This window comes from Pseudophryne corroboree, chromosome 4 (assembly GCF_028390025.1).
Source record: "Pseudophryne corroboree isolate aPseCor3 chromosome 4, aPseCor3.hap2, whole genome shotgun sequence".
Classification (NCBI taxonomy): domain Eukaryota; kingdom Metazoa; phylum Chordata; class Amphibia; order Anura; family Myobatrachidae; genus Pseudophryne; species Pseudophryne corroboree.
Window position 1 is genome coordinate 397,876,731 of NC_086447.1, and position 13,882 is coordinate 397,890,612.

Sequence of the window (13,882 nt, forward strand, 5' to 3'; positions counted from 1 at the left end):
AAACACATTTTCTACAAGTTCTACAAGTTTGATACCCTGGCTGAGGAGGACCTTGAGTTTGCTCATTCGGTGCTGCAGAGTCATCCGCACTCTCCCGCCCGTTTGGGAACTTTGGTATAATCCCCATGGTCCTTACGGTTCCCAGCATCCACTAGGACGTCAGAGAAAATAAGAATTTACTCACCGGTAATTCTATTTCTCGAAGTTCGTAGTGGATGCTGGGCGCCCGTCCCAAGTGCGGACTCTCTGCAATACATGTATATAGTTATTGCTTCACTAAAGGGTTATTATTATGAGCCATCCGTACAAGGAGGCTCAGTTGTTGTTCATACTGTTAACTGGGTATGGTTATCACAAGTTATACAGTGTGATTGGTGTGGCTGGAATGAGTCTTACCCGGGATTCCAAATCCTTTCCTTGTTGTGTCAGCTCTTCCGGGCACAGTTTCCCTAACTGAGGTCTGGAGGAGGGGCATAGAGGAAGGAGCCAGTGCACACCAGATAGTACCTAATCTTTCTTTTAGAGTGCCCAGTCTCCTGCGGAGCCCGTCTATTCCCCATGGTCCTTACGGAGTTCCCAGCATCCACTACGGACTACGAGAAATAGAATTACCGGTGAGTAAATTCTTATTTTTCTTTCCCTCAAAAGTAATTTGTGGCTTCTACTATTTCCATGGAACAGTGGGTCTCACCTTTGTGGTTAGTGTATATAACACCACGGCATTGTCCAATAGGATCTGGAGGGAGCTCCCTCAAATGTATGCCAAAGTCTGAAGGACAGTCCCTAGTGCCAAGATGTATTTATTGCAGCCTTTTCCTTGTTTTGCATCCAAAACACATGCAGACGAAGGTCCAGAGTCACCGCAGTCATTTCCTGCAGACTGACTTCCGTGATCACTTTAATCCACTCAAAGTTTCACAGGACCCTACACAGTTGAGTCACCAAAGTGACTGACATATTGCCTGTAAAATCAGGAGCACTGGATTACCAAATTTAAATTCATGCAAGCAGTTGTAGCTGAACATCTTCATTTGAATTGCTGTGAAGCAGGAAACCGTCCTGCCTATCAGCTTCATAAAGAGAAGAACAGTCATTCACTTGGAAGATAGCAGGGCAAGAATCTGTCCAGCCCAGGTTGAAAAACAAGGACATGAAGCAATAAGAGATGCATAGAAAATCTCTCTCTCTCTCTGACACACACACACACACACACACACACACACACACACACACACACACACACACACACACACGTATAATTTATCCCTCCACTTGTGCAGCAATACTCAGCCTGCTAGATAAACAATGTACATCACAACATACTACTGTTGGCAATCCCCAGACAGGGAAAATGGCTGCTGTAAGCAGGGGAAAGACTAATGAGAGATGCACTTGTCTCCATCTGGCAGAGTGGGGCTACATGTACAAGTAAGTTGCCCCACAGGATCATCCATCGGACACCCTGCAGAGCAGAACACATCTGAAGAAAGGGAAGACAGCAGCCAGCCTGTCTTTACCACAATGAAAGAAACAGGGCTACAAAGCTGTTCCAATTGTTACCATTCCACAACCAGGTGATTATTGTCAAGAAAAACTATGAGGGCAGGCGCAGACCACACAGTTCAGTGGAGTTTAGTACAAGAGGGGAAAATTAATTAAGCAACAATTACAAGCCCAAAATGAAAGGAAACAAAGAACTATGGGATGAGAAGAGGAGGACTCTGCCCACAAAATGTTGTTTCCAGATTGCTCCTGCACCAGGGAGAGATCCTTCTAAACCCATGGTCTTCCTGTGTCCCCCATGTTTTATGCCCAACATGTTTAGATCTCCTAATGATTATGGTGTCATAGAACGTGATAACCTGACCATTTCCTTGGTTACTCCTGATTTCTTACCTGTTTAGCAAAGACTGAGTTGGGAAAAAAGGGGAGTGGACTTTGCTTTTATATGTAGACACTGAATTTAGAGTGGCTGACTCTAGAAACTGGTAATTGGTTTTTCAAATTAAAAGAATTTTTATACCACCAGAACAAGATCAGGAATTGAGCAGAGTATTAACAAATGAGATATGGGGTACTAATTATGGAAGATTTCAATATATCTGTGGATTGAATTACACAAATCACTCAACCAACAAGAAGTAATGACATTATTTCAAATGTGAAAGCAGTTTATTATTACCAGGATTGGTATTAAGATTTAGACAGTAGCATCCTGTACGATCTCTTCTGTCATGAGGCAAGCATTAAGGTTTGGGAGTGGTACTGTACTGATTCCAAATGTGCTCTATTCAGAATTAATTTTTGTATTTGAGGTCAGGCATATTAATAGTCACACTGACTCTTTGGTCAATTAGTTGTGGCAAAACGCACATCAGATACTCCCGGGGGACCTCAGACGCCTAGTGCAAGAAGATTCACACGTGACCAGGCGTGCCAAGAGGGGCTGTTTGGCATGACTGTAGCTACGATGAATGAGAACAGATTTGTATGTCAACTTTCTGGTGTTGACATGTTAGATGTCTACTTTTAATGCTTTTCGACCGAATGTCCATGTCAACATTCCTACCGTTGACATTCTGAATGTTGACTTTTCATACCACACCCTCTTAAATGATGTGGATGGATCTCTCATGCAGCAGTGAAGAGACCCTATTTAGTGTCCCTGCCATTCTAGCCCTTCTGCGTATACATACTGTACAGATTGATGTCTCTTCACACACCTAGCCTAAATACGCCGTACAGTGTGAGACGTCTGGCACACAGAGCATTTCCGAGTGGGGTAGTGTATAGTCCTTTTCACTTGCGTCCTAGAGGATAATGGGGTTCCATTTAGTACCATGGGGTATAGATGGGTCCACTAGGAGCCATGGGCACTTTAAGAATTTGATGGTGTGGGCTGGCTCCTCCCTCTATGCCCCTCCTACCAGACTCAGTTTAGAAAAAGTGCCTGGTCACGCTGAAGGAAGCTCCTGAAGAGTTTTCTGCATTTATTTTATGTAATTTTCAGGCAGGGATGGTTGGCACCAGCCTATCTGCTTCGTGGGACTTAGGGGGGAAGGGGGGTGTTAATGGTCCCGTTCCCCGCTGACAGGACACTGAGCTCCTGAGGGAACTATTCGCAAACCCCACCACGGCGAGCGTACATTCCCGCAGCACGCCGCCACCCCTAACAGAGCCAGAAGAATGAAGAGTGGTGAGTACTAAGCCGGCAATATGGCTAGCAGGTCGCGGGCCATTATGGCGGCATGAGGGTACGGAGATGCATGGCTTCTAACCGGGACGGAATGCGTCTCCAGACACTGTACACAACTGCTTCTCAGTACACTGTACACAGTACCCACACTGCAAAACAGCCTTAAAATGGTTTTCTCTCCATTTTAAGTACCAGATTGCCTCAGCCAGTATTAAAAAAAAAAAGCACCATTGAAGGGGCGGGGCCTTCACTATGAACTGATTCAGCAGCTCATCAGCGCCATTTTCCCTCTGCAGTGGACACAGACGCTGACTGACAGGGACGCGCAGCTACTCCGGAGAGACTCCAGATTACCTCAGCGGTACCAGGGGGTCATAGCGGAGGGGGATCGATTATTAGTGTACTGGGGGGCTGAAGTATTAGCCTGGAGAAGGCATAAGGAAGTGATAAACCAGTGATAAGTAAGAGGTGATAAACGCACCAGCCAATCAGCTCCAATATTTAAATTAACAGGAGCTGATTGGCTGGTGCATTATCACCTTGCATTTATCACTGGTTTATAACTTCTCCAGGCTTAATACATCTTCCCCTTCGTCCCCTAAAGGTGAACTTAGTCTGCGACCCGGCTAAGCTTGGCATTAGCGATAAGGGCGCGGTGGGGGCTGGCTCAAAATAACTGTCTCTTCCTGAAGGGCTCTTTGTGGGTTAATTGTGCTTAACCTTTTCCTGTGTGTGTGTGCAGTCACATTTACATTGTCAGGCAGAGTGTGTTTCTTGTACAGCGGAGTGTTCCTCTTCACCAGGGGGCTCACTACTGGGTACTCAGGGCAGTGCACCTTCCCAGAATAGCGGGGCTGAACCGGAGTGGGTTAATTCCATTAAGGGAATTATCTCAAATATTTCTACAAAACTATCCCGCAATGAGAAAGAGACGCAATACTTAAGACAGACTGTGGATGAGTTTATGAATAGATACTCAGTCCCCAAACCAGCGTCTCAATCCCCTCCCATTTGTCCGCAAAAACGATCTCTGGTCCATATCCTGCAGTCTAACGCTGACGGGTCAGACATGGAGGAGGGTGAGTTGGATTTGGAGTGGGGGGATGCTACTCTGTCACAAGGAATAGAGGCTCTTATAGAGGCTATCAGAGATTTTCTGCAAATTGCTGATAAGGTGTCAGAGGAGTGTGAGGAATCTTATTTTAATGTAAAAAAGAAGTCCTCAGTCACTTTTCCTGCGTCAAAGGAATTGAATACCCTGTTTGAAGAACCGTGGGTTAATCCCGATAAGAAATGTAAAATCCCTACAAGGTTGCTCTCATATTTTCCTTTTCCTCTGCAGAATAGGAAAAAATGGGAAAATCCAGCGATGGTGTACACATCAGTCTCTAGACTGTCATGAAAAATTGTATTGCCTGTCTCTTGTGCAGCCTCACTAAAAGATACGGCTGATCGTAAAATTGAGACTACACTCAAATCATTGTACACAGCTGCTGGGGTGGCCCAGAGACCCACTATAGCATGTGCGTGGATCACGAAAGCCATTTAACCTAATTGAGGGGTTCGATTCCTTGTCTAGGGGGGATGTTGTTTTACTCCTGCAGCATATACAGGACTCGGCAAACTTTATAGTGGAAGCAATAAAAGAGATTGGTTTGTTTAATGCACGCAATACCGCTATGATAGTGTCAGCACGCAGGGGTTTGTGGCTACGCCAGTGGACTGCTGATGCAGACTCCAGGAAAGGCGTGGAAGGCCTACCATTCACAGGAGAGGCCTTGTTTGGAGACAAACTAGACAAATGGATCTCCAAAGCTACTACGGGTAAGTCTACATATCTTCCTTCCGCAGCTCCCCCAGCCAGGAAACCTTGTTCAGCTTCAAATTTACATTGCTTTCGGACAGCCAAGTTTAAGGTGCTTCTACGGCCTCCAGAGGCGCAAGAGGTGAACCGCAAAAACCAGCAACTGCAGGTGCTCAGGAGTAGAGTTCAGGCTCTGCTTCCTCAAAGCCTTCAGCATGACGGTGGACCACGATGCCTGGAGGACTGTCACATGGGAGCCCGATTAAAATTCTTGAGTCACATCTAGTCAAGTTCATCCCTGGGTCTTAGATCTTATTTCCCAGGGATACAGACTGGAGTTCCAAGAGCTCCCACCTCACAGATTCTTCAAATCAGGCTTACCAGCTTCACAAGAGGCAAGTATAACTTTACAGCAGGCCATCCAAAAACTGGTAAAGACTCAAGTAATTGTTCCAGTTCCACCTCATCTGCAAAACGAGGGGTACTATTCCAACTTGTTTGTAGTACCGAAACCGGACGGGTCGGTACGACCAATTCTGAACCTCAAGTACTTGAACCCGTTCTTAAAAGTGTTCAAGTTCAAGATGTTTTCTTTGAGAGCGGTGATCTCAGGTCTGGAGGAAGGGGAATTCCTAGTGTCTCTGGATATCAAGAATGCGTACCTTCACATTTTGATCTGGCTGCCTCATCAGGCTTATCTACGGTTTGCACTGCAGAACTGTCACTACCAGTTCCAGGCCCTGCCATTTGGTCTCTCCACGGCACCGAGCGTGTTCACCAAAGCGATGGCAGAGATGAAGTTTACGCAAGGAGTGAACATAATCCCGTACCTGGATGATCTTCTGATAAAGGCGCCGTTCGGGGAGAGGTTGCTGGACTGCATTGGCCTCTCAACCAAACTTCTCCAGGAACACGGGTGGATTCTGAACCTTCCGAAATCTCACCTAGAGCCAACACGGAGGCTCCCATTCCTGGGAATGATACTGGACATGGAGTCGCAGAAAGTGTTCCTTCCATTTGAAAATGCATTGGTAATCCAGTCGATGGTTCGGGATGTCCTGAAGCCAACCCGGATATCATCTATGCATTCGCCTTCTGGGGAAACTGGTGGCCTCTTACGAGGCGCTTCAATATGGACGGTTTCACGCAAGACCCTTCCAGCTCGATCTGTTGAACAAATGGTCTGGATCGCATCTTCACATGCACTAGAGGATCCGACTGGTGTGGCTACAGATTTCTCACCTCGTCGGAGGTTCAGAATTCAGGACTGGATCCTGTTAACCACGGACGCAAGCCTCAGAGGTTGGGGAGTGGTCACCCAGGGGGGGGGTGCAGTTTCAAGGAAGATGGTCAAGTCAGGAAGTCATCCTTCCAATCAACATCCTGGAACTCAGGGCCATATACAACGCCCTTCTGCATGCCTATTACTTCTTCAGGATCGGGCCATTCATGTCCAGTCAGATAATGTGCCGGCAGTGACGTACATAAACCGACAGGGCAGAACGAAAAGCAGAGCAGCAATGTCAGAGGTGTCAAGAATTCTCCTCTGGGCAGGAAAAAAACGCTGTGGCGTTGTCAGCGGTCTTCATTCCGGGAGTAGACAACTGGGAAGCAGACTTCCTCAATAGACACGACCTGCACTCGGGGTAGTGGGGCCTTCACCCGGAAGTGTTTAGGTGCTTGACACGTCGGTGGGGATATCCACAAATAGACACGATGGCCTCTCGTCTCAACAAGAAGCTCAAGCGGTATTGTTCCAGGTCGAGATAGCCACAGGCAGTGGCAGTAGATTCTCTGACGACTCCATGGGTCTATCAGGTGGTGTACGTGTTTCCTCCACTTTCTCTGATCCCAAGTATTCTCAAAAGAATAAAAAGGGAAAAGGTTCAAGCAATACTCATTGCTCCAGACTGGCCAAGAAGGGCCTGGTACTCAGACCTTTTGGAGATGCTCCTCGAAGATCCATGGCCTCTACCTCTTCGCGAGCATCTTCTGTAATAGGGCCCGTTCGTCTATCAGGACTTACCACGGCTACGTTTGACGGCATGGAAGTTGAACGGCCGATTCTAGCCAGAAGAGGGATCCGTAACCGTTATCCCGGCTATGAGCCAAGCCAGGAAGGGGTTAATGTCTGAACATTACCACCGTATTTAGAAGAAATAAGTCTCTTGGTGTGAGAGCAGAACTTATTCTGCGGTGGAATTTCACCTGGGGCGTTTCCTGATTTTAATTTTTTTTCTGCAGGCAGGTGTGAATGTGGGCCTACGTCTGGACTCCATAAAAGTCCAGATTTCGGCCTTGTCCATTTTCTTTTAGAAACAATTGGCTTCTCTCCCTAAGGTCCAGACATTTTTGAAAGGGGTTCTGCGCATCCAACCTCCCTTTGTGCCTCCCACGGCACCTTGGAATCTCAATTTGGTGCTGCAGTTTCTCCAATCGGACTGGTTTGAACCATTGCAGGAGGTGGACGTAAAATATCTTACGTGGAAGACCGTGACACTGTTGACCTTTTCTTCAGCAAGACGTGCGTCGGAGCTGGGGGCTTTGTCTCACAAGAGCCCCTATTTAATTTTCCATGAGGACAGAGTTCAACTCAGAACTCATCAGCATTTTCTTCCGAAAGTGGTGTCTGCGTATCACATCAACCAACCTATTGTGGTTCCGGTTATCACCGACACTTCCGCTACTTCAAAGTATTTGGATGTTGTGAGGGCTTTGGAGGTATACATAAAGAGGACAGCTTGTCGCTGTTCGTTCTCTATGATCCCAATAAAATTGGGTGTCCTGCTTCAAAGCAGACAATTGCACGCTGGATCAGGCTCACTATCCAGCATGCTTATTCCACGGCAGGTTTGCCGTTTCCAAAATCTGTACAAGCCCACTCTACTAGGTCAGTGGGTTCTTCCTGGGTGGCTGCTCGGGGTGTCTCGGCTGTACAGCTTTGCCGATCGGCTACTTGGTCTGGTTCGAACACGTTTTCTAAGTTCTACAAGTTCCATACTTTGGCCTCTGAGGACCTTCAGTTTGGTCAATCAGCTCTGCAGGAACCTCGGCACACTCCCACACGGTTTGGGAGCTTTGGTACATCCCCATGGTACTAAATGGAACTCCAGTATCCTCTAGGACGTAAGAGAAAATAGGATTTTAAAGTCCTTAGAGGATACTGGGCGCCCGCCCGGTGCTTCGTTTTTCCTGAACTGTTACTTGGTTAAGTATTGTTGGTTAAGCTGTTGCTGTTCCTGTTTAAAATTGGGTTAGCACAGCTTTCCTCTGTTTTGGCGTGTGTGCTGGTTCGGAATCTCACCACTATCTTTATCTATCCTTCTCTCAAAGTATGTCCGTCTCCTCGTGCACAGTTTCCTAGACTGAGTCTGGTAGGAGGGGCATAGACGGAGGAGCCAGCCCACACTATCAAATTCTTAAAGTGCGCATGGCTCCTAGTGAACCAGTCTATACCCTATGGTACTAAATGGAACACCAGTATCCTCTACGGACTACGAGAAAAGGATTTACCGGTAGGTAATTAAAATCCTATTTTTTTTCTTTTCATTCAATTTTGCATATTTTTTTTCGAATTGCAGATGCAGCAAAGCACAGCTCAGTATACTAAAGATGCTGGGCTGTGACCGCACAGGATTTTGTTTTCAATGCAAAGGAGTATATCCAATTAGCCGCGGTCAGTTACCATGACTAGTTAGAATGTGCGGTCAGTTACCGTGAAGGTTAGTTTTAGGGTGTGGGTGTGGAGGGTTAGGTTTAGACTGCATTCCATGGGGTTAGGGTTAGTCACCCCCCTCGGAAGGTTAGCGTTAGACTGGGGGGGGGGGGGAGGCCTAGGTTATAGGCAGCAGGGATGGGGGGGTTAGGGTGAGGCACCTATTGGGTGGGGGGGTTAGGGTTAGGCACCAAGGGGAGGAGGTTAGGACTAGACTGCCGGGAGGGTTAGAGAATTAGGGAGAGTGGGGAATACCCCTTACTCACCCGTCAGCTTACTAACAATCTGGAACCTGGCGTCGGTATTACGAACACTAGGATTCCAAGCGCCGGCTAATCATACTGATCCATATTTAACTATATATATATATTTAACTATATATATATATTTAACTATATATATATATATATATATATATATATATATATTTAACTATATATATATATATATATATATATATATACAGGTTGAGTATCCCATATCCAAATATTCCGAAATACGGAATATTCCGAAATACGGACTTTTTTGAGTGAGAGTGAAATAGTGAAACCTTTGTTTTTTGATGGCTCAATGTACACAAACTTTGTTTAATACACAAAGTTATTAATAATATTGTATTAAATGACCTTCAGGCTGTGTGTATAAGGTGTATATGAAACATAAATGATTTGTGTGAATGTACACACACTTTGTTTAATGCACAAAGTTATAAAAAATATTGTCTAAAATGACCTTCAGGCTGTGTATAAGGTGTATATGTAACATAAATGCATTCTGTGCTTAGACTTAGGTCCCATCACCATGATATCTCATTATGGTATGCAATTATTCCAAAATACGGAAAAATCCCATATCCAAAATACCTCTGGTCCCAAACATTTTGGATAAGGGATACTCAACCTGTGTATATTTATATATATATATATATATATATATATATATATATATATATATATATAATAAGGCTCATCACCGACGGATAGTTTAAGTCATCGTAACATCCACAGTGCATTCTGGACCCAATATGCACGTCTGTCACACTGGCCCAAATGTATTGAGCCTTAACAAGAGAGAAAGTTAGGAATCTGATTGGCTGGTCATTTATCACTTTTTATCGGTCTCTACTTTATCTTTTGTTAAGGCTTAATTCATCTGGGCCTATATCTCTTACCTGGACTCCTGGCACAGCTGGAGGAGCAACAGACAGCTGTGCATTGTGCCTGCACACCTGTGGCCGGGGAGAGTCTCCTTTGGTGTTTCTAGCCAGAGCAACTACTGACAAGAGTTCAGCTGATAGGAAAGGCTGGGAGTGTGTGTTAATATTGGAGGCATCTAGGGAGCAGGCGGTGTGCTTTGGAGATTAGCAGAGTGACTAAAAAATGTATTCAAACATCTATACATATCAGAGAGCATTTAGTGTGTGATTCTCATAAGCACAGGCAGAATCAAGCCTTAGTGCCACTTACATTGGAAACCTGTTACCAGCAACAATATTCTTGGAACAGTTTGAGGCCTTTACACGTTGTACTGTACTTTTTGGCGAAACAGTGGTACATGAAAGTATTATTATGCTATTTTACAATCTTTATTTAGTTCTCTTTGTTTTTCCTAGAACACGATGTCGAAAAGCTGGTCCCACTTCCTTTTCAGAAAAGAGCGTAGCTGATGTGGCAGCAGTCTTCCGACTGAAAGCATATTGTCTTCCTTGTAAACAAGCATTAGTTTCAGACGCTAGCATTGCAAAACACATTGAAAAAACTAATCACAAAGTAAAAGTAATCTCATCTATAGAGCAATCCATTCAGGCATTTTGCTACATCAATGAAGGAAATAAAACCCCTTCTGACTACTGCTTCTTGGCCACAAATGCCAGACTAAAGCCTTGCATGCTTAAGAGAACTTTAAGTGACTGTAACGATCCAAGAGACACACTAAAGTGTAAGACACGAAACGAAAATATTAATGGCTGTCCTGCAATAAAGAGGAACAGTAATGCAGTCACAGCATGGTTTTGTGAATGTCATCAGCAATTTTCAACTGAGCATGCTGCTGGAAAACATATAATGATAGCCAATAGGATCTCTCACAAATGTTTGGTCTGCGGCAAGCTTGCTGAAGACTTGGGCATTATTCACCTGCATATGAGCAGATTCCATGGGGGAGCACATTTAAACAATTTCCGCTTTTGGTGCCAAATATGCAGTATTGAACTAACAAGAATAGAACAGGTGATGGCACATGTTTCAGACTGCCATGGAGGTCATTCATTTTACTACGAACAAGAAGTGTTGGAGGAGTTATCCACATCTTCACAGACACAATATCCACGTGAAATACCTGACAAAGAAACACCATCGTCGTCGTCGTCATCCCAACAGTGTGAAGGCATGTGGCAATGCCACATTTGCGAAGAGATGTTTGATTTGGAAGACAGTGTTCAAAAACACTGCAAGTCCCTGAACATCCATCAGTTCCACAAATACTGCTGTGACACCTGTAACAAACGCTTTCACAAACTAGAAACATTACTCAGACATTGTCAACTTCAACATGACGGAACCATCAAGGTGAAATATTTTTGTGGCCTTTGTGAAGATCTCCACTTTGATCAAGAGAATGACTTTCTGGCCCACTATGAGAGCTTCCACAGTTTGGATTATGGATTTGTGCCAAATCAGAGTCAGTCCCCTTCTAAAAGTCCAGAAGTGTCATCAACAACCGTCATTGGGAACGAAAACTCTCTGACATGTGGCTGTCTAGTAAATTATCCTAACAAAGCACAAAGAAAAGAAAGCAACAGCCTCTGTTTGGTTAAATTGTTTGCAACAGGCAAATTGTGGTATAGTTGCTGTTTATGTTCCGCAACAGACCAAACACGTGAAGGCCTAAGTAGCCATTGCTGTAAGCAAAGTCAAGAGTCTAGCAGTAAGAATTTTGTTGTAAAGTGCAGCATATGTTCCAAGTCTTTTACCTGTGCAAGCGGAGCCCAAAGCCATTATCACACCCTGCACTGTTTTCTGGAAAAACCCTGCATTAACAATCTTTTTGGAACCTGCGGTACCAGCAATGAGGTGTTTCAGTTTACCGCCAGTGGTTCATGTGTAAATAAAAAGCCAGGAGACGCTGTCCATACCAAAAGGCCGCATTTTGAGGCTCAAGGCAGATCTCTAGCAGTCTCAACTGGGAAGTGTGCTTCACCATCTGCGCAGTGCAAAACAGATGTGAAAACCTTGGACCCACAACATGCTGATATAGGTATTTTACTCTTTTTACCTTGCAGATATGATTGTTTTTACCTATTGTGAAAAATACATTTTGTTTAGCACTCTAACCAGTCCATTCACAATAACACTATAATGCCCTAGTGCTGGAAACCACATTCAAATTATTACATTAGCTGTTTAATTCAGGTTAGGATTCGCTCCTGAGCAGTGTCATCAGTGCAGGTCTTCATCTATTCCCATTGCCATGGTGAATAAGTAATGCATCCTGGTGACCTAAGGAACGCCACTGTATCCTCAGTTTCCTGCACCAGAACTCCTGATAGCTTCATCTCTAGGTTCTGCCCAAAGTATTAGTAACACAGTTCAGCTATGCTGAATGAAGTGTATGAAGGAGAAAAATATTTTTATTGGAAACAGTCTATCAGTGGCCAGGCATGGATTAATGTAGTAATTTCCTGGTAATGGAATCTGCCAACATGTCAGCCTATTAATATTTGTGATACCTATTTTGAAATATTGTGATAATAAAACAGAATCCTGAAACGATTCGAGAAACCAATGGAGATATTTTAAGTAATTTTTATTTTTCTTTAATTGTAAGATTTTTGCTTAGGGACTCCAAAAGTATCGACCACAAAATCTGTACCTCCGAACATCAAGCCAGAAGTGGAAGCAGTAGAAATACAACCCATGGATACAGGTACCCCTTTGCTTTGAAAGTGTATAAAGTTAACAAATGCACATTTTGCTGGTTAAACTCTTACTGGAAAGTAATTTAGTTGCAATGGCTTACAGACTACCAAGAAACTGCTTTTTGCGTTCAAAGCACGCAGGCCATTTTCACGTAGTAATTGTAAACCTTGGTTTAGTTTTCCTGCTTTTCATTCAGATGCCTTCCAGATCTTAAAATGCTGGTATTTGATGGAACTCACTGTTCTAACACTAAATCCTGCGTGTTATTACCTCTGGCTACCCTTTTTCACAGAGTCCTCCAGAGCCACCAATGTTAAGACTTACTAAAGCTTCTGATAATAAAAAGTGGTGTTGTCGCTCTTAACATCCAATTAGAGTCTATCATTTTTTCAGATGCAGCAGGGAAATGATAGCTAGAATCTGGTTGCTATGGGCAATACAGACACTTTTCAATTTTAGAAGCTACAGTAAATCTACACCCAGGAATACTACTCTGCTTTACTGTGCAGCCGCCCTGGTTCATAATGGCAGCGGTATATTGTCCTTACTCTGTCCTTCCCAGCACGTGTGAATGAGGTCTTGCAGGGGAGAGGCATTGTCACCACACCTCTACTTAAATCATCTGATGCCTCCTATTACTATGTTTTCTAGTACACAATGCTAGATTTTAAGATAAGTTTGCAGTTAAGTAATAACTTTGTTTGCAACTATAACATTTCTTCATCTGTTTTAGGTTATACGTCTTCCTTATAATAATAATAATAAAAATAATAATAATTTTATTTGTATAGCGCTCTTTTTCCAGCAGGACTCAAGGCGCTTTACAGACCTCAAAAACAATGCACATAATACAGAGGATTTAAGTAATACAGCAATAGATGAGCCACACAGACATAAAAGAAAACCTTAAGCACACAGAAAGCATAATGCTGGGTTGGTGTAGGCATTTTGGGATATATCTTCCAAGGGTTGTGTATTCCACCCTCACGAGGTACCAGGTGTGGCAGCCATCTTGGGCGCACAGCGTAGGATTACCTAGGATGGAATAGTCTACCACTAGAAGAGATGGCACAAAATAGGGGTGATTTCAGAGTCCTAAAGTTCAGAGTAGGGTTCCAACAAAACCACCAGGTCTATGTATTTTTCATCCCATCCACAAGTGTACCAGATGAGGCAGCCATGTTGGACGCACTTCGAAGGTTACACTGTGGGAGGTGATCCATACAAGGGCACAGTGCATATATGGGAAA

At 44.1% G+C, this 13,882-nt stretch overlaps 1 protein-coding gene across 5 annotated transcripts in view; it reads left to right on the forward strand.

Annotated features, from left to right (window-relative positions):
• ZNF451 (zinc finger protein 451) overlaps positions 1–13,882 on the forward strand; it is a 319,768-nt gene that overhangs the window by 193,345 nt on the left and 112,541 nt on the right. For 4 of the 5 annotated variants that reach the window (XM_063916730.1, XM_063916734.1, XM_063916732.1 and 1 more), the window contains 2 exons: positions 10,328–11,970; positions 12,541–12,639. In XM_063916730.1, the coding sequence (XP_063772800.1) occupies positions 10,328–11,970; positions 12,541–12,639 (1,742 nt within the window). The remainder of the gene's footprint in view (positions 1–10,327; positions 11,971–12,540; positions 12,640–13,882) is intronic. The other variant, XM_063916733.1, reaches the window with a different exon arrangement.